Source organism: Myxine glutinosa, chromosome 1, assembly GCF_964187855.1.
Source record: "Myxine glutinosa chromosome 1, kmMyxGlut1.1, whole genome shotgun sequence".
NCBI lineage: Eukaryota > Metazoa > Chordata > Myxini > Myxiniformes > Myxinidae > Myxine > Myxine glutinosa.
In genome coordinates, this window is record NC_136261.1 from 319,202,892 (window position 1) to 319,224,336 (window position 21,445).

The 21,445-nt window shown below is 41.6% G+C and overlaps 1 protein-coding gene across 7 annotated transcripts in view; it reads left to right on the top strand.

The window, feature by feature from the left end:
* The window catches only part of LOC137410997 (dipeptidyl peptidase 4), a 216,354-nt gene that overhangs the window by 175,689 nt on the left and 19,220 nt on the right, over positions 1-21,445 (top strand). For 4 of the 7 annotated variants that reach the window (XM_078769355.1, XM_068096452.2, XM_078769367.1 and 1 more), the window contains exons 14-18: positions 122-198; positions 5,045-5,098; positions 14,010-14,137; positions 14,250-14,291; positions 14,393-14,491. In XM_078769355.1, the coding sequence (XP_078625481.1) occupies positions 122-198; positions 5,045-5,098; positions 14,010-14,137; positions 14,250-14,291; positions 14,393-14,491 (400 nt within the window). The remainder of the gene's footprint in view (positions 1-121; positions 199-5,044; positions 5,099-14,009; positions 14,138-14,249; positions 14,292-14,392; positions 14,492-21,445) is intronic. The other 3 variants (XM_078769379.1, XM_068096464.2, XM_078769386.1) reach the window with 1 other exon arrangement.

Below are 21,445 nucleotides of genomic sequence, written 5' to 3' on the forward strand. Positions count from 1 at the left end.
CACCCTATATGCACTTTCGGTCAGCGATATCATTTCACAAAATATGTTGTATTTCTATGCGTTTCACACACGTCCCGCTAGATTGGCATAAAGTTTGCATCTAGAGTTTTATATTTCACAGTCACCGGATGTTACACAACAATTGACAAACGGAAGCTGGGAAGTCATGGCAATAGTCTTCGTATCAGCAGACTACTTGTGAGTAAGATTTTTTTTTTTGTCAGATGTCTTGCTTATGAAAAGGTTGTCTTTGCAATGTCTAGCTCTCGACAGCATGAGTACAGCAATATTAATCGGATTGTTGGGAATATTTCACTGTTGCTTTTCTGACAATTCATGACACCAGAGTTGCAAATGCTGTTGATTGCCAACTGTGGCCAAGACTCTTGGTTATTGTGAATTTTGACATCAAAATATTGGTGATGTGAAACCTTTTAACGAACGAAAACGTGTTTACTGACTCACACCGTTGTTTTCTCTTGGTGGAATACCACCCCAGTGTGTGAACCAAAAGAGCCGAATTTACAAAAGGCATTTAAGAGTTAGACGCTTTTCGAATCGCTAATCGTGCGATGATCACTGCTCAAAGTTAATCGCCAATCGCCGAAGAATGATTATCTAAAGTGGGCCAAAACCTAATAACAAGCGTTTAAATAATACAGAAACTTCTACACGTTGGCAAGGGCATGTTTAAGAGTGCGTTTCAGGTATTGAAGATATTGCTGTTAGGATGGCCTGGAGGAACGCCTCTGAGATGTCTAGACTGGGTTTGAATCCCGACCCAACTATAAACTTTCAGTTCAGTGCTTCATGGGCAGGGTGATTCATGAATGTGTGTGCCGTCGCTCAGATGGACATTGAAATGGGGGTCCCATCTGCCAGCATGGGTCAGTGGACGTTAAAGATTCCATGGTGTCCTTCACAAAGAGTAGGCGAGTATCGCCGGCACCATGGCCAAATTCCAAATTCCTGCCCTAACTCTGCGAACGTCAGGCCTGGCCAGGCCGGTTCGTGGAGGACTTGGGCCAAGCTTCCCCCGGCCGACTCCACAAGGTGGGATAATAGTGGCAGTTAAAGAGCAACAACAAACATAATGAAGGTCTTGATGCAAGCATTGCATGGCTTATAATTGGTAGTTTACATGGGACGTTTGCTTGAATCAGCTCAAGAGAGGGCAGAAGAGGATAGGAATTGGGGAATTTGCCGAAGTGAATTGAGAACTTCTAGGAAAGAAGCAATCTCTGGAGAAGTATAACTCTCAAATGAATAATTTCGTCAGCCACTGAATCTAGTGTAAGATGACCTGGATCAACCTACGATGAGGAGCAATGAGCTGAATCCCCTGCAGCAATTGCCCGTGGCACTGCGATTCCATGCAAGTGTATCATTTCCATTGGATGTTGGAGATATGTGTGGTGTTCACAGGCTAATCGACTGTTTACACGCAAACAACTAATCGACTGTTTATCTCCCTTCGTAAGAGCCTGGTGTTGGCTTAGCGGTTAGGGTGCGGGCTTGGGATCCTAGGATCCTGGGCTCGAATCCCGGTCGATCGCTGAATTAACACCAGAGAGGTTGACTCAGCCTGTCATCCTTCCGAGGTCAGCAAATTGAGGACCAGTTCACTGGTAATTCCTTGTGTATCGCAAAAGGTGACTAACAGGGTTGGCGGCAGGAAGGGCATTCAGCCATAAAACATTGCTTCAAAAAGGGGACCACGGTGCCCGAAAAAGGCTAACCCCTGCTCTGTGGGGAAAAATGGCCTCTAAAGGTGGTTTTTATCTCCCTTCGTAAATTGGTGTCTAGGTGGGCGATTAGCTGTGCGCATGCAACGATGGCTTTGTCAGCGTTTAAGGGTTAGTCACGTGTTAACAAGACGCTCACAAAATGCCTTTTGTAAATTCGGCCCCTACTGTACCATGGCTATGGTGTGAGTAAATGTAGTTCTGTACTAATTTTCATTTTATATTTTTTCTTGTGAGCTCAAAGTTTCAGTCATCCAAGACAAAATATGATTTCACTGTGCCAAATTTGGCCATTCTATCTGCCCTTGTCCAGTTATGCTGCCAACAAACAGGCAAAGCCACACCGACGGCATCATCACAATGTACTCGGCCTAAGGCCACAGTATGAGTCGTAAGAACAAAGAACTGAGGATGATAAAAGGTCACTACTCACTAGCTAGACATAAGCTGAATGAAATGTTGTGTCATCTCCATATCCGATTCAGATAAGGTCGATCAACTCGAGCAGATGGCCTGGAGAGACGCACTAAAAGTCCAAAAAGAACAATAAGTCATGGGATTGGGAAAGATGAAATGAATAACAGTTTGATAAGACAAATCTATAACAGTTTCCTTCACTTTGATGGTTTTTCTCTTGGATCAGAAAAAAGCACATCTGCATGCTAAAAAAGCTGGAACCGTTTGTGGAGAAATGAAGTTAAAAATAAATTTAAAAAAACTATTTTGACCATTTCATGAGCAGCATTTTGACCATGAAATGTAGTTTTCATTTCTTTTTTTAAGGGTTGAGGAAGTCTGGTGTTGGCTTACCAGTTGAGGTGGCTGGCTTGAGATCTTAGAGTTTGAGCCCTTGTCTTGTTGAAATAACACCTGGTTGGTTGACTCGGCTTGTGTCATCCTTCCGAGGTTGGCAAAATGAGTACCAGCTTATTTGTAACAGGGGCATTGCATCACCAACACAGCCGGTCTTCCAGAAAGTGATGCAACCATCAGCCACAGCTGATCATGAAACAACAACAACAACAACAACAACAACAACAAGGGTTCGAGAGGAAGCGTAGAGGGTGATACCATAGTCTCACTCAGATTCTAATATGCTGTATATAGTATAATAAATCTTTAGGATAACGACTAAAGACTATTCCACAGGTTGCATCTGCTCATTATAATGATGGACTCTATTGTATTGGAGTGGAGTAGTGGGCCAACCATATATAAATTGTTAAAGCTATAGGATGTGTAAAAAATTACATTCAAATATTGCAAACTTTTTTTTATTTCTGACCTTTAAAACAATATCTGGAAATATGTTTAGCAATTTTTTTTTGTCTAATTGATTTCATTAACTTTTTTCATTGCCCTGAACTGATTTTCAAAACATATTTTGCTGATTTATCAGATTTGAGCAGTCTATAAACAATGCAAATTTGGTTATAGCTCAGACACCTGCCTCTGAGCTGTCTAGCCTGGGTTCTAATCTGGCCAGGCTATAAACTGTCATCCTGGTGTTTCGCAGAAAGGGCATTTCATCAGTTGTATGTGCTGTCCTCTGGATAAACGTTAAACTGGGTGCCCATTCTGCAAGCATTAGTTAGTGAACGTTAAAGGTCCCATGGTGTCCTTCTCGAAGAGTAGGCGAGCGATCACCTGGCCAAATCAAGGCTTTCATCCGCAGCTCAATGGAATACTGCTCTCCCCTCTGGGCTGGTGCTCCTGCCTCACACCTAGCTCGGCTTCACGCTGTTGAAACCAAAGCTTTCAGAATCATTGGAATCTCCCGCAATGAAGCTAACTCTGAGGGCCTTTCACTCACTCACCGCAGGCAGGTTGGTGGTCTTTCTGACCTCTACCGACTTCTCTCCGGCCTTGCTCCCCCAGCTCTCTCTGGGCTCTGTCCCCCAAATATTCCTACAGGTCGCACAAGATCTGCCAGAAACCCTCTTATGGTTAAATTGCCAAAATCAAGAATCTCAGCTCACCTTTATTCTTTCATTCCTCTTTTTCCCGCCTCTGGAACAAACTCCCTCACTCTCTTCAACCACACTCCTACCTCCACGTGTTTAAAACAGCTGTTCACCACCATCTCTTGTCTTCCCCCATCGAAAACCTTGATCTCTTCTACCACCGTTAATTCACCCCAGATCCACTTTTTTTTTGGGGAAATCCCGACTTCTTTCTTTCCTGGAAGTTCTAGCAGTGTCCATGTGTTTTATACCTCCCCCCAAGCCCTCTCCCTCCCACAGATCTCCCGATGTCCCTGTTCTCTGCTGTTGTACTTGTGTGCTTCCCTTCTGTTGTACCCTGTTGCTCCGTCTTTGCATTTCATGAGATTCTTCATTTCTGGAACATGAACATCTGTGATTAAAGTGACAAATATCCATTCTATCCCGAAGAAAAACAAAAAACCAAACTGATCCTCTCAACTCCAGATTTGTCAGCCCGCTCCCGAAGAAAGCACGGCAATAGAGGAGTCTCCTGGCACAATTCATGGAATTTAAATCCTTCTATTGTCCAACTTTCTTGAACTTCAAGAAAGAGGTCAGAACAAAGTCTCAGGACACATCATATAGCTTTAACATCATCAGACACCCAACCCTGCTTCATAACCTCTCTGCCTTTGGCAAACAGGACTCATTTTTTTCAAATGAATATCGGACTTCCTGCATTAACAAAAAACGGCATATTTCTGCCTATGGAATATTGTCCACTGACTTAATGGAGGCTGGAGCCCCACAAGGCAGTGCACTTTTTTCTTTCTTTTTTGGGGATACATGATCGAGGCTCATGGAAGGGCCAGAGCAGAATGGAAGGGAACAAAATGGAAAGAGAGAAACATCAACAACCAGAGTTGAAGTGAGGGTGGAGGGGTTGGAGAAGGACACGTGGGGGTGAATATTCTCCACAAAAAGTTAATGAAACACAGCAAGAAGAGGAAGGTGAAAGTGGGGATGAAACTGACAAGGAACAAACAAATGGAAAGAGGTGAGGGCGAAAAATCACAATAACCTGGAAAAAGGAGTGCTTGGGAATTGGGTCATTTGGGGGTAGAAGAGAACATGAGTATGGATGAGGTGAACAGCTATGTTGAAGCTCTGGAGGGAAGAGTGCGACTGAACAGACTGGGGAAGATGGTTCCACAGGGAAAGAAAAGAGAAACAAATGAGCGAAGGGGAGCGGTGAGCCTGGATGTTGCTACATACAAAAAAGGATTGAATCTTTTGGTTGATGTTGTTACGTAAAGCAAGGATTGAGTATGCTCTGTCATTCTTAACTTCACTAATACGCAAACTGTGTTGCAGATACTACGTCAGCAATCAAAACGATACGTTTCCTGGCACGAGCCATTTGTATAAGTGAGTAGTACATTCTGCATCCTGCGCTGTTTTTAATGTTGACAACCATTTATTTATTTATATTGTTCAACTGAAGACTATTTCCACTGAATATTATGATCAGCCCTTTGTATTGGACCTTCTCAATTTATATTGATCAATATACTTTATTCGAAGTAGTAGATTAAGTGGTGTGCTTGGAAAAAAACGTGTATAGAATATTATGGAAAACAAAACTCCTTCATTGTTGTAGATCCAAGAAGTGCCATGCCAGCTATTGCCATTCAAACCACCACGTGGTGCCTACCATGCACCATCCCATCTCCCATACAAGCAGTTTCAGAGGGTGGTTCGAGCAATTAACAATTATAACGCACCGTAACTTCTCCAGCTTTGTCCAGAGTAATATTAGCATTACATATATGAGGGCAAGTAGGTTTTCAATTCTGAACCAGCTCACCCAGATAATACTTCTCTGGGTCATATGGTCCAAAATTGAGGATTTAATGCCTTCATGTATTAGTCAGGTTCACTATGTTTTTTTCGTTCAAAATTTTGGTAGATTAGCAAAACTATACATTTTTGGAATATTCAGAGCATGAGGAATCCAAAAATTCATGTTTACATTTGCGTAGACACCTTTGCGAAAATGACACCCAGGACAGGGATGAAGATAGTCAGGTTCACTATGTTTTTTCGTTCAAAATTTTGGTAGATCAGCAAAACTATACATTTTTGGAATATTCAGAGCATGAGGAATCCAAAAATTAATGTTTACATTTGCGTAGACACCTTTGCAAAAATGACACTCAGGACAGTGATGAAGATCTGTAAAAGCATATTCCTGAACGGTATAGACCTCGTAGATCCTGTGTATAGGACTTATAGTTCAATGTGATACTACCTATAACTTCCTATAACAACCTATAACTTCAAAGGACTTGCAATGTCATGTATCATGTAATACAGTTATATCACAAATATAAAGACAATGGTTTTCAATTACCTTTGTTTGTTGCTTTTCTATAATCCTGAGCACTATTTTGAGGCCTTTATTGGATTCCTTGACCCAGAAAACATAGGATTAGCATATTTAATTAAGTCTCTAGGTTGACTAGAAGCCGAGATCGCGCAAAATATGTATTTTATGGCGGCCATTTTCAAAATCCAAAATGGCGGCCATGCAGGTGTCTGTGCAAATGCCAACATTGATTTTCAGATTCTGCATGCTCTGAAGATTCCAAAAATGTACAGGTTTGCTAATCCCAAAATTTTGAACGAAATTATATTTGTTAACATAGTGAACCTGACTACAGGAGACGGGGTTTTGCAATCACTTGTGTGTGTGTGTGTGTGTGTGTGTGTGTGTGTGTGTGTGTGTGTGTGTGTGTGTGTGTGTGTGTGTGTGTGTGTGTGTGTGTGTGTGTGTGTGTGTGTGTCAAAGTCAAATTTATGGATGAAGAAAATTTTCCAGCCTTTATGGTGGAGATATGCTGCGACATCATGTGGTGACAGGAATAACTGTGATCCTGAAGAATTGCCACCAGGTGCCGCTAAAAGAGAATGAACCATCTGGATGCAATCTTGTTTTATGGGTTTTTTTTTTATGAGCATCCTGCCAACTGGGCAGTCACTAAGTATTTAGTTAACGCAGTTTCCCAGCAATGTTTGTCATTGGGATTCAACTCTGATTGTCACTCAGTATTTTTGTATGCTTAGACATTTCTTGTTGATGTTTCAATCTTGCAATCTTGCTGATGTTTTCAATTTCACTGCCAGCTTGGATTGAATCATGGTTTTGACTAACAAGCCTCAGCTCTTTTGTGGATGCTTTGACATTGGGGTGAAACCATGTCGCAAGCAATTGGATACATTATCAATTTCATCTCTCTAAGTCTTCAAAGTTATTACCACCCATTGGACTTGTAATCAGGCAAATGTAATTTGCAAAATGTAATCAGGTTGTGTGTGTGTGTGTGTGTGTGTGTGTGTGTGTGTGTGTGTGTGTGTGTGTGTGTGTGTGTGTGTGTGTGTGTGTGTGTGTGTGTGTGTGTGTGTGTCAGGGTTCCCTCGCGGTCCCCATGTACTGTCTTTGTCTTTCCCTCGCGGTCCCCATGTGCTGTTTTTGTCTTTCCCTCGCGGTCCCCATGTACTGTCTTTGTCTTTCCCTCGCGGTCCCTATGTGCTGTCTTTGTCTTTCCCTCGCGGTCCCCATGTGCTGTTTTTGTCTTTCCCTCGCGGTCCCCATGTACTGTCTTTCCCTCGCGGTCCCCATGTACTGTCTTTGTCTTTCCCTCGCGGTTGTCAGCTCTTTCACGAGCCTCGATTCAGTATAGAAAAAAAAAGGTTAAATTCAATGCTTTTAAAACTCAATTTCTTCACATCTCTCTCTCTAAAACTCCTCTAAACTCTCCAATCTCTTTTGAAAGCTCCACAATTACACCATGTGATACAATATCCTACTAGGTATTACCCTAACATCAAATTTATCCTGAAATCCACACATTACGCAAATAGCTAAGTCTGCCTCGCATAAACTCGGAGTCCTGTTCAGATGTCGAAGATTCTTCAGATGTCGAAGGATTGATTCGTCCTTGTATAGAGTACTGCTCTCACATCTGGGGCGGTTCTAGCTCCACATACTTGCTGGACAGAATTGAATCCAAAGTAATCCGACTTATCAACTCTCCCAACCTAACTCAAAACTCGACCCACTCGAATTACGCTGCAAAGTTGGATCTCTTTCTCTTTTCTACAGATATTACTTTGGTTTCTGCTCCCAAGAACTTGCTGCTTGTGTACGTTCACCATTAGCGAGATCACGGAATACTCAACAAACCACTACATCTCATGATTATTGTGTGGCCATTGGCAACTCATGGGTGGGCCATTATGATGTTTGTTTCTTCCCCTCCACTGTCAAACTTTGGAACTTTTTGCATTCTCATGTATTTCCAAACACTTACGATCTTCCCCTTTTCAAAAAGCAGATTTTTTTTTACTTCCTCAAAAACACTTGGACTATTCTCTCTTCACTTTTCTATCAATGCAGCTCTTTTATTTAAGGACTGGCCTTGATGAGGACTATATAGTCCATGACTGGAGCTTTCAACATAAATATTATATATATATATATATATATATATATATATACATATATATACACTATACATATATGTGTACGAGTAGTTAGCCAATCTCTATGTAAATAAGCAAGGACATATCAGCTTAAGGATTGTCTTGTTTGAATGTGCACCATACGAAGGGTGGTGTGTTGTAATAAATAGCTAGGGTTTAAGGTTAAAACAAACGTGTGTACGGGGATGGTTCTTCAAAATGAAAGTTAGAAAGGTCATGCTCCTAACACCTAAGCATTTTTGTATGTATGTAAAAACTCGAGGTGAAATGTTAAGCCATTTGGACTAAATTTAAGAGTTGCACGTGGAGTTTGTAATTTCACATATTTGGCTCGCTTAAATGTTTGGAGTTGATTATTTATTCTCCACTGCTATACACTTTGATCAGTGGTTGAATGTACCACTCAAATATTTGCTAATAGTAGATATTTGTTCGAACTGATTTGATTTGATATTTGACAAGTTTGATAAGATAAAGATTTTTATATTTTGATAAGATTTGATATTTGATAAGATAATATACTGATTTGATATTTGATAGAACTGATTTGTACAATTTCATTCGACCAATGTTTGGAGTTTGTTAATTTATTCTCCACTGCCATACTTGTGATTTTGACCATTACAGTTGACCTATGACCTTGCTATGTACTGCACATTTTGAAGTTGTTTTCAAGTCAATTGAATACAGTACAGCTGTACTCTGGTGTATGCAGTTGTTCTCATTGAAGAGTAAAATCGTCTCCTGACAAGTGATGAACAGCAAACCCAGTATCTGCTTCAAGTTGTGACAAAACATTGCAAGAGGTTTCCCGATGGCAGGAAATCAACGCTTATCGGGCACAAACATTGAGTGGCTGGCAACCATGAGTCACTGTGCAACCCCTAAAACTTGATATATTCAAAATATATTTCACACGCAGACGTTTAACCTCAATACCAAACAAAGTAAACGTTAGGAGTAAAACAATTTTTTTTAAAGTTTTTTGCCGTATGTAGCTAAGAACCACCATGGTGTGTACAGCTTCCTGTATCATGTCACCAGGTGGTCTTAGGAAAGAAAAGGGAAGAGTAAGGGAAGAAGAAGCAGGTCATAATGGGGCTCTGCCAGGCTTAGGAGAAAGGGGGCTGAGTGATGATCGTCTCCTGAAGGGGCAGAGCAATGAACGCCTTGTGGAGGGGTGGAGAGTTGGCCAGAAAGCGAGGGAAGGAGTCTGTGTCGTGCGGGTTTGGGTGCGCTTAAATCATCGAGCTGGCCTGATGAGAAACACATGCCTGTTTCGTATGCCTGCTGCCTTTCTGTCGTCCTGGCCACCTCCTCACTGTCTCCTCATCTCCTCTTCATCACCTGCTCGTCTCAACTGCTTGTGGCTGCTTGGCACCTCCTTCTGCATACCCCCCCTCCCCCCCCCCCCCCCCCCGCCCACCCCGACCTCTTCTCACCAGAGAGAGATAAGCCACCTGGTTTTCGTTCCCTTTTCCCATCTGTGATCAAATCTGGAGTGAGGTGCCTTAGATGTCTTTAGATTTGTTTTATCTCATTGTATGGTATATAGTTATTTATTGAATTTCAACTTTCCCTCGTTATGTGTTTTTTTTAAGGGGAATACACCCGTTGGTTTTACAAGAGTTTTCAAAGGTGCTCATGTTTCTCTTCACAACCACACACGTAAAGCCGCCATAATTATTGGAGTCTGAGGGAGATAAAGCCAGTTTAGTCCATCTGTCCAGCACCAGTATTAATCGGCCTGGATGTGACAATATATATTCTGAATATAGACACTGTGAAAATTGTGCATACATACAGTTTCTATAGAAAGTCTGCACCCCCTTTCAAAAAATTTCATCTTTTGTTGCCTTATAGTCTGGAATTAAATTGCATTAAATCTGACTTTTTCCACCTTTGTTTACACATTGGAACCCACAACTTCCAAGTGAAAAACAAATTCTACAAATTTCAGAAAGTTAATTTTAAATACAAAACTAGAATATATTGGTTGGATAAGTGTCCACCCCCCTTATAATATCAATTGTAAATTAGCTCAGGTGTAACCAATCACCTTTAAAATCGCACACCGTTAATTTGTCTCCACCTGTGTTAAATTGTAGTGATTCTGATTATTTCAGAATAAAATCAGCTGTTACTGTAGGTTTCCTCTGCTGGGTCGTGCATTTCACAGCAAAGACTCATCCATGAGCACCAAGGAGCTTTCAAAAGATCTCTGAGATAAAGTTGTGAAAAGGCACAGATCAGGGGATGGGTATAAACATATTTCAGAGGTCTTGAATATCCCTTGGAGCACAGTTAAGACAATCATTAAGAAGTGGAAGGCATATGGTACCACCAAGACCCTGCATAGATCACGCTATCCCTCCAAACTGGATGATCCAGCAAGGAGGAGACTGATCATAGAGGCCACCAAGAGGCCAATGGCAACTGTGAAAGTGTTACAGGCCTTTATGGTAAAGAGTGGTCACTGTGTGCATGTGACAACAGTATTCCAAGCACTCCACAAGCCTGGCCTGTGTGCTAGGCTGGCAAGAAGGAAGCCATTACTCAAAAAGCCCACCTTGAATTCTGTTAGGTATGCAAAAAACCACTATGGAGATTTTGAAGCAATGTGGCAAAACGTTTTGTGGTCTGACGAAACCAAGATGGAACTTTTTGGCCTAAATGCAAAATGTTACGTTTGGCGCAATCCCAACAAAGCACATCACCCAAAGTTATGGGGATGTTTCTCATCAGCAGGGACTGGAGCACTTGTCAGGATGGAAGGGAAAATGGATGGAGCAAAATATAGAAAAATTCTAGAGGAAAACCTGCTGCCCTCTGCAAGAAAGCTGAAATTGGGACAGAAGTTCACCTTTCAGCATGACAACGACCCGAAGCACACAACCAAAGCTACACTGGAGTGGCTAAGGAACAAAAAGATAAACGTACTTGAGTGGCCCAGACAGAGGCCTGACCTAAATCCAATCGAAAAGCTGTAGCATGACATGAAGATTGCTGTCCATCAACGCTCCCTACGCAACTTGACTGAGCTTGAATAGTTTTGTACAGAATAATGGGCAAATATTGCCCAATACAGGTGTGCAAAGTTGGTTGAGACCTATCCCAACACACTCGCATCTGTAATTGCTGTCAGAGATGCTTCCACCAAATATTAATCCGGGTGGGGGGACACTTATCCAACCAAGATATTCTATTTTTATTTATTTATTAATTTTCTGATATTTGTAGCATTTTGTTTTTCACTTGGAAGTTGTAGGTTCTGATGTGTAAATAAAAGTGGAAAAAGTCTGGTTCAATGCAATTTAATTCTGGGATATAAGGCAACAAAAGGTGAATTTTTTGAAAAGGGGTGGACACTTTCTATTGGCAATATATATATATATATATATATATATATATATATATATATATATATATATATATATATATATATATATATATATATATATATATATATATACAGTATATATATATGTATATATATGTATATATATATATATATATATATATATATATATATATATATATATATAGATATATAGATAGATATATAGATAGACAGATAGATATATAGATATAGATATAGATAGATACAGTCACGTGAAAAAGTAAGTACACCCCATGTAAAGTTTTGACTTTTTCAACATGCAGCTATTTGATCTTCATTTCAACAATATTGATAGATAAAGGTGATATAATCTATCTATAATTCCAGTAATCTCTGTGTGTCTGTGTGTTTGTCTGTGTGTTTGTCTGTGACCGCTGTTTCTCGACAACCACGGGTCCGATATACTTTAAACTTGCCAGGTATATTGCTGGGGACCCGAGGATGTGCCTTTTCAAGGTTTCATATTAATCGGAGAAGTAGTTACCGAGCTATGGCGATTTCTTTACCAAACTCCGCAAGCCGTTCGCTTTGGACCAAACCATTTCATGTAAATAGAGGGGGGGGGGGATTGTCACCGTACTCGCAAGCCGTTCGCTTTGGACCAAACCATTTCATGTAAATAGAGGGGGGGGATTGTCACCGTACTCGCAAGCCGTTCGCTTTGGCTTTGCGAATGGACCAAACCATTTCATGTAAATAGAGGAGGGGGGGGGTTGCCACCGTACTCGCAAGCCGTTCGCTTTGGCTTTGCGAATGGACCAAACCATTTCATGTAAATAGAGGGGGGGGATATAATTTCAGATATATATATAGTACGGGCATGCCCTAGTATAACAAATATCATTAAAAACATTTACATTTTGTAGTCCATTGTATAATTTAAATAAACATAAATGCAAATTTCGCAAGTGGAAAAAGTAAGTACATACACCCCTTCATTTATCACTACTTCAAATACCTAAAATTACAATGAGGTGCACCAGCTCAGGTGCAAATGATTAGAACATCATTAGAGAGGATCTTGGAGGAACCTGTCTTATTTAAACCTCAGACATTTAGTTTGGTTTGTTCTTTCTTGTTGAAGTGTGCGGCGTCACCATGTCGAGGTCAAAAGAGCTCTCTGAGGCCTTCAGAAAGAAGGTTATAGATGCCTACGAGTCTGGGAAGGGATTTAAAAAGATCTCCAAACAATTTGAAATCAATCATTCGACTCTCCGGAAGATCATCTACAAGTGGAGAAGATTCCAAACAACTGCCAACTTGTTCAGGCCAGGCCGCCCCAGCAAGTTCAGCCCTAGAGCAGACCGCAAGATGCTGAAAGAAGTCTCTAAGAACCCCAGAATGTCATCACGGGACCTACAAGTAGCTCTTGCCACTGTTGATGTCAAAGTGCACGAGTCTACCATTAGAAAGAGGCTGCACAAATTTGATCTACATGGGAGGTGTGCCAGGAGGAAACCTTTGCTCTCCAGAAAGAACATCAGGGCAAGACTAAAGTTTGCCAATGAACACCGAGGCAAAGACCAGCACTTCTGGAACAATGTGCTCTGGACAGATGAGTCAAAGGTAGAGCTATTTGGCCACAGTACCAGAAAACATGTTTGGCGAAAACCAAAGACAGCATTTGACCACAAGAACCTGATACCAACTGTAAAGCATGGTGGTGGAAATATTATGGTTTGGGGCAGCTTTGCTGCATCAGGGCCTGGGCAGCTCACCATAGAATCCACTATGAATTCTTCATTGTACCAGAGGGTGCTTGAGGATAATGTGAGGCTATCTGTCGGAAAAGTTGAAGCTCAACCAAAGGTGGACATTGCACCATAACAATGACCCTAAACATACCAGTAAATCCACCAATGAATGGCTGAAAAGAAAGAAATGGAGGGTGCTGGAATGGCCAAGTCAAAGCCTGGATCTAAATCCCATCGAGATGTTGTTGGGGATTTGAAACGAGCTGTGCATGCAAGAAACCCCTCAAACATCGCACAGCTGAAAGAATTCTGCATGGAGGAGTGGGAATAAATTTCTCCCAGTCGATGTCAGAGACTGGTAGACAGTTATAAGAAATGCCTACTTGAGGTTGTTTCTGCCAAAGGGGGCAATACCACCTATTCGAGCAAAGGGTGTACTTCCTTTTTCCACGTGCAAAATTTATGTTTATTTAAATTATACAATGGACTACAAAATGTAAATGTTTCATGATATTTGTTATATTATATCACCTTTATCTCTCAATATTGTTGAAATGAAGATCAAATAGCTGTATGTTGAAATATGTTGAAAAAGTAAAAACTTTACATGGGGTGTACTTACTTTTTCACGTGACTGTATATAGATGAATGTCACATTCTTTAATCACTGACCTGAGTGTGTTGATTCTTGTGATTTCAGGATTTCAAAGTACAACACCAATAATCCATACATAAGCTGTGTGACATGCAATCTAAACATCGAGCGCTGTCAGTATTACAATGCATACTTCAGCCTCAAAGGAACATTCTTCAAGCTCATGTGTTCAGGTATATTTTTAAATATTTCCCGGTAATTTCACATCTTTATGCTGTTTTAGAATAATGTGAAGAAGTAAAGAAATTTCTGAAATCCTGTTCTCATTGTTGCATCCCTCTTCAGGACCAGAGGTACCAATGGAAACTCTTCATGATACACATTCTGGTAAAACCAACTGAAATTGCTAACAATGTGTGATTATGGTCAATATATTTATTATTTGTTAATGGAGAGTGGGTAACGCAACTCTTATTGGCACCCCACAGAGTTAGTTATCCTGGAAGACAACAAAGAGCTTGAAAATAGACTGCATGGGCTGGATAGGCCAAAAGTCGAGTATGGTTCTCTGCATATGCATGGTTTTGGTGAGCAAGACATTTGCACAACAACTGCAACTACCATTGCACAACACAAGTTACCATTATGGGACAACTGCCACAAACTAAACTTCATCGATGATCTACATACTAAAGGACGTAACCTATAAATTAACTTTCCAACATTTCACCAAGATAATAGAATGTTCACGTGAATGCCAAGATGGCACAAAGGTAGTGAGTGTATTTGCCTCCGAGCTGTCTTGCCTGGGTTAAGTTCTTGACCTGTCTATAAACTCTCAGCGCTTCTCAATGCAGGGAGTTACATAAAAAGGGGTGTCTTAGGGACAATGCATCAACAGCACATCCGTGCCACCAGCAGTGATGCAACAAACAGCCACGTGCTGCACACAAATGGAAAGATGGGCCGCTGAAAAGCAGTGTCTGGAACATATATTGTCACAGAATCCTACTATATTAAAAAAGGCAATTATCTTTGTGTATATGTACGAGGTGTGATCAAAAGGTTTGGAGAATGGTGCCGCTACTAATGAATGGGTGACCAATGTTGAGGCCAGTGGGCGGGGCTTATTTTGTTAACCCTCTCACTTGTCAGCACGCAATAAGCACTTGTCAGGCCATACTGACTTGTAAGCACGCAATAAGCACTTGTCAGGCCATACTGACTTGTCAGCACTTGTCAGCATGCAATAAGCACTTGTCAGGCCATACTGACTTGTCAGCACTTGTCAGCATACAATAAGCACTTGTCAGGCCATACTGACTTGTCCGCACGCAATAAGCACTTGTCAGGCCATACTGACTTGTCCGCACGCAATAAGCACTTGTCAGGCCATACTGACTTGTCAGCATGCAATAAGCACTTGTCAGGCCATACTGACTTGTCAGCATGCAATAAGCACTTGTCAGGCCATACTGACTTGTCAGCATGCAATAAGCACTTGTCAGGCCATACTGACTTGTCAGCACTTGTCAGCACTCAATAAGCACTTGTCAGGCCATACTGACTTGTCAGCATGCAATAAGCACTTGTCAGGCCATACTGACTTGTCAGCACACAATATGCACTTGTCAGGCCATACTGACTTGTCAGCACGCAATAAGCACTTGTCAGGCCATACTGACTTGTCAGCATGCAATAAACACTTGTCAGACCATACTGACTTGTCAGCATGCAATAAGCACTTGCCAGGCCATACTGACTTGTCAGCACGCAATAAGCACTTGTCAGGCCATACTGACTTGTCAGCACTTGTCAGCACTCAATAAGCACTTGTCAGGCCATACTGACTTGTCAGCATGCAATAAGCACTTGTCAGGCCATACTGTCTTGTCAGCATGCAATAAGCACTTGTCAGGCCATACTGACTTGTCAGCATGCAATAAGCACTTATCAGGCCATACTGACTTGTCAGCACGCAATAAGCACTTGTCAGGCCATACTGACCTGTCAGCACTCAAGAAGCACTTGTCAGGCCATACTGTCTTGTCAGCATGCAATAAGCACTTGTCAGGCCATACTGACTTGTCAGCATGCAATAAGCACTTATCAGGCCATACTGACTTGTCAGCACGCAATAAGCACTTGTCAGGCCATACTGACCTGTCAGCACTCAAGAAGCACTTGTCAGGCCATACTGACTTGTCAGCATGCAATAAGCACTTGTCAGGCCATACTGACTTGTCAGCACACAATACGCACTTGTCAGGCCATACTGACTTGTCAGCATGCAATAAGCACTTGTCAGGCCATACTGACTTGTCAGCATGCAATATGCACTTATCAGGCCATACTGACTTGTCAGCATGCAATAAGCACTTGTCAGGCCATACTGACTTGTCAGCATGCAATAAGCACTTGTCAGGCCATACTGACTTGTCAGCATGCAATAAGCACTTGTCAGGCCATACTGACTTGTCAGCACGCAATAAGCACTTGTCAGGCCATACTGACTTGTCAGCACTTGTCAGCACTCAATAAGCACTTGTCGGGCCATACTGACTTGTCAGCATGCAATAAGCACTTGTCAGGCCATACTGTCTTGTCAGCACACAATACGCACTTGTCAGGCCATACTGACTTGTCAGCACTCAATAAGCACTTGTTGGGCCATACTGACTTGTCAGCATGCAATAAGCACTTGTCAGGCCATACTGTCTTGTCAGCACACAATACGCACTTGTCAGGCCATACTGACTTGTCAGCATGCAATAAGCACTTGTCAGGCCATACTGACTTGTCAGCATGCAATATGCACTTATCAGGCCATACTGACTTGTCAGCACGCAATAAGCACTTGTCAGGCCATATTGACTTGTCAGCACGCAATAAGCACTTGTCAGGCCATATTGACTTGTCAGCACTTGTCAGCACTCAATAAGCACTTGTCAGGCCATACTGACTTGTCAACACACAATACGCACTTGTCAGGCCATATACTGACTTGTTAGCACGCAATGAAAACATCGCTCAAGTCAGCACTGTCGTCCAAGCAAACCGAGAAAATAACCATTCGAGAAATCACTGAAGAGACCATTCTTTCATTTGGTTCCATTCAGGCCATACTGACAGACAATTTGAACATGAGACGTGTCAGCGCAAAGTTCGTTCCGCACATCCTTACAGATAACCAAAAAGAAAATGGGGTCTTCATTTCATCCAACTTGTTTGATCGATGCGTTTCTGATGCAACATTCTTAACCCAGGTGATAACGGGTAATGAATCATGGGTTTATAGGTATGACCCGGAAACGACAGCACATAGCTCCCAGTGGAACCCCTTCTGAAGGTGATTGCCAAAGAGGACTTCCAGAAATGTTTCCGACAGTGGCAGAAACGGTGGAATGAGTGCAGGAGGGAGTACATACTTCGAAGGGGATTTATGATATAAGTAAATATTAAATGTTTAATAAAATTATTTTATTCTAACATTCACCTAACTTTTTGATCACACCTCATATGTGTGTTTGCACTTCTGAAAATAATAGAAAAAATACAGGGCTCGGCTGATCTCCACCAAATTTTGCATATGCGGCGGTAGTACCCAAGATTAGGTTAGGGGCACAAAAAAAATCCCAGAGGCGGGGAAAGGGGGAAGATTACTTCCGATTTTCTCCTCTGCATGTGCCACAGTGCAAGTGGTTTACTGACCCCTGCTGCAGAGAGGGAGGATTAATTATCAGTCACGGCACAAAATATATTTGCCCCACATCCCCCACTACCACCCTCCGCCCACCCTCTCCCCAGGCTGCTCCCAAAAGGAATGGGTGTTTCTTGTAGGAAGTGCCAATGTATGAAGCAGAAAATCAAAAAGTTATATTGGCCTCAAGATTAGCCAGATAAGGTTTAATTTTATTTTTTTTGGAAATTTGATTTCCATAATCTTGATAAAAAGTTTTTTTTAATGCTTGATGGTGGTTAGATAGCCATCATTTCCAACAGGAATTTTTTTCCCTGTTTTTCGCTTAATTGAATGTGCTTTTTCCTCTTTACCTCCGCCACCAAAGGTGGATGGATTTTATGTTTTCACCCCTGTCTGTCTGTCTGTCTGTCCGTTTGTCTGTGAACAAAATATCTCAAAAAGTTGTGGACGGATTCGGACGAAATTTGGCAGATATGTAACATACGTGACGAGGACAAAATTATTAGATTTTGGTGACGATCGGGATTCGGATTCGGATACTAGAATTTTAAGTGATTCTTCACCATTTGGCGATAGGGCCAACAACTATACATAGCAGGATATCTCAAAATGTTGTGGACGGATTTGGACGAAACTTGGTGGACCGGTTGGGTATCTGACAAGGACTATTCGATTCGATTTGGGTGGAGATCTGAATATGGATTCGGATATGAGAATTATTTAGCTTTCCTTAAGTGATTCTTCACCATTGGGAGATAGGTCCAAAAACGATACATAGCAGGATATCTCAAAGTTGTGGATGGATTTCGACGAAACTTGTTGGACAGATTGTGTGTGCGACAAGGAAGAATCGATTAAATTTTGGAGAAGATCCGGATCCAATTTGTGAAATTGGTGAAAATTTGGTGACTATCCAGCTGGTATAATTTTTAAAGTGATTCTTCACCATTGAGTGATATGGCCAACCAGGTGGAGGTATGTATGCTCTCTACTGAGTGCCATTCTAGTATTATCAATACGTAATTTATCACCTCACCCAATTCCTGAAAGGATGAAAGAAACTTTTGTAATTGTTCTGTGTCAGTGATTAAAGAGTGTGTGTCTGTATGCATATCTGCTTTAATTTAGATCATTCATTCTCAGATCTAATGTAATCCATATATCCTGCTGACAGTGCAGTTAAAAGCTCTTTCTAGTTTTATCAATAATGAAATTGGGACAAAGTTGTTTGATTCAACCATAACAAGTGAAAAATGCACAGGTTCTCTGCAGCATCTACTCCCCAAATAAATTGTTTCAAAGTAACATTTTCAGCATTTCTTTCAGGCCTTGTCTTGTCTCCTTTCTTTTCCTTCCTTCTTTCTCTCTCTCTCTCTCTCTCTCTCTCTCTCTCTCTCTCTCTCTCTCTCTCTCTCTCTCTCTCTCTCTCTCTCTATCTCTCTATCTCTATCTCTATCTCTCTCTCTCTCTCTCTATCTCTCTCTATCTCTCTATCTCTATCTCTCTCTATCTCTCTCTCTCTCTCTATCTCTCTATCTCTCTATCTCTCTATCTCTATCTCTCTATCTCTGTCTCTATCTCTCTCTCTCTCTCTCTCTCTCTCTCTATCTATCTCTATCTCTCTATCTCTATCTCTCTCTATCTCTCTCTCTCTCTCTATCTCTCTATCTCTCTATCTCTCTATCTCTATCTCTCTATCTCTGTCTCTATCTCTCTCTCTCTCTCTCTCTCTCTCTCTCTCTCTCTCTCTCTCTATCTATCTCTATCTCTCTCTCTCTCTATCTCTCTCTATCTCTCTCTCTCTATCTCTCTATCTCTCTATCTCTCTATCTCTATCTCTCTATCTCTGTCTCTATCTCTCTCTCTCTCTCTCTCTCTCTCTCTCTCTCTCTCTCTCTCTCTCTCTCTCTCTCTCTCTCTATCGCTCTATCTCTCTATCTCTCTATCTCTCTCTCTCTCTCTCTCTCTCTCTCTCTCTCTCTCTCTCTACAAGAGCGAGAGTCATACAAGAGTAAGGTTAAATTGACAGTGGAATAGCGTGACAACAATTGGGCACAACCAGCAAATAATAAACGAACAGGAAATGAAGATAGAGGTATAAGGAGAGGAAACACAAGGAGGTTGAAGCCCTTTTTAAAATAATGAGTTTGAACAAATTGAGGAAGTTTGTTGCGCAGGCAAGAGAAGAGAGGAACAGATGAGAGAAGGTGAGCAGTGAGCCTGGATTTGGGGAGTTTCATCAGAAGTGGGTTACTGGCAGAACACATATACCCGAAATAAACTTTGGGATTGACAGACCACATAAACGGTTGAGGGTACAAGCAGGAAGGAAGAAGGTTAATCTCAATGGCACAAAGCTGAGGTTCATCCCCATGACACAAAGAAGTGCAAGTGTTTAAGCAGGTGCTCCAACCCAAAGGGGATAGGATTATCCATCGAGCTACAAATGAATGCATATACACGGTTAGAAGTTTGGATTTGCGAAGGAAAAACTTTTTCTACGGTATCATGGAGGATTCCCAGGTAGAAGTTGGCTTTGGACACCAACTCTGCTATGTGGTTTGCCCAGGAAAGATTGTGGCTGATGGTGAGGCCCAAAGGTTTGACTGACTGAATGTGTGCAAAAGGTTTGTTAAGAGTGTAGATTGGAGGGTTCATCAATACAGTCCTTTTAAGAGAGACAAAGTGAGACGGTGAGATTTGCCAATGTTGAAATATGTAAGTGTTGGATCAGCTGCTGATTCTATCAACATCTGCAGAGGATGAGGGGTGGTACGTCAGAAGGTGGAGTCATCAGAAAAATGTATGAGGGTTCAGAAATCAGAAAGATCGTTGATGAAGATGCGATACAGGACTTGGCCCAAGACACTACCTTGGGTTACCCCAATCTCAACAGGGAGAGGAAAGGATCCCATTGAGGGCCATGTGCTAACTACGAGTGTGAAGGAAGTCAGCAAGTCATGAGGAGAGGTGGCCTTGGATGCCATAGGCAGAGAGTTTGGATCTGAATGTTGCTGTGACACAGACTGTATTAAATGCTTGAGAGATGTTTCTGGATATAGTTTTTCCTTTCGTTTTGGGTTCATCCCCCCCACTTTTGTTTGGATGATGTGCTTTTCCCTTTTGTTTTCTGAATGTTATTTTTCATTTAGCTTTCTGGATATGATTTTGGCTTCTATTTTCCAGATGCTTATTTTCCTTTCTGGATGCACTTTTTCCTCTTTGGATTCCAGATGCTCAATTTTTCATTTTTTATTTATTTTCTTATTTGTATACATAGTGGAGGCTCGTGGAAGAGTACATTGAATGGATCAGGACATAACAGACAAAATGAACAAGAGAGAGAGGGGAAAACGCAAACAGCAGAGTTGAAGGCCAAGCTAGAGAGACAGACATGGACAAACAATGAGTGTGGGGAGGAATGAAGGCAGGAGAGGATGCAAGTGGTGGACAAGATGGTTATAGAAAGAAACTATCAGGAGGGAAAACTGGAAATTTGGAAGGATTAGGGATTGGGGTGGTGTAGATGGTGGGGGATGCCTGAGGGTATAACATATCATGGTTTAGGATTGGGAATGATCTGAGATAGTGGTGAACAGCTGTCTTGAAGACGTGGAGGGAAGAATGAGATTGAAAAGGATGTGGAAGTTGGTTCCACAAGTGGGGAAAAAAGAGGAACAAATGAGTGGAGGAGAGCAGTAATCCTGTATTTCGGTAGTTTCACTAAAAGTGGGTTCATGGTGGACGGTGTGTGCCCTGCAGAAACCTAGGGTTTTTTTTTTTGTTTTTTGGGGGTTTTTTGTATACTGAATCGAGGCTTGTGAAAGAGTAACATTTA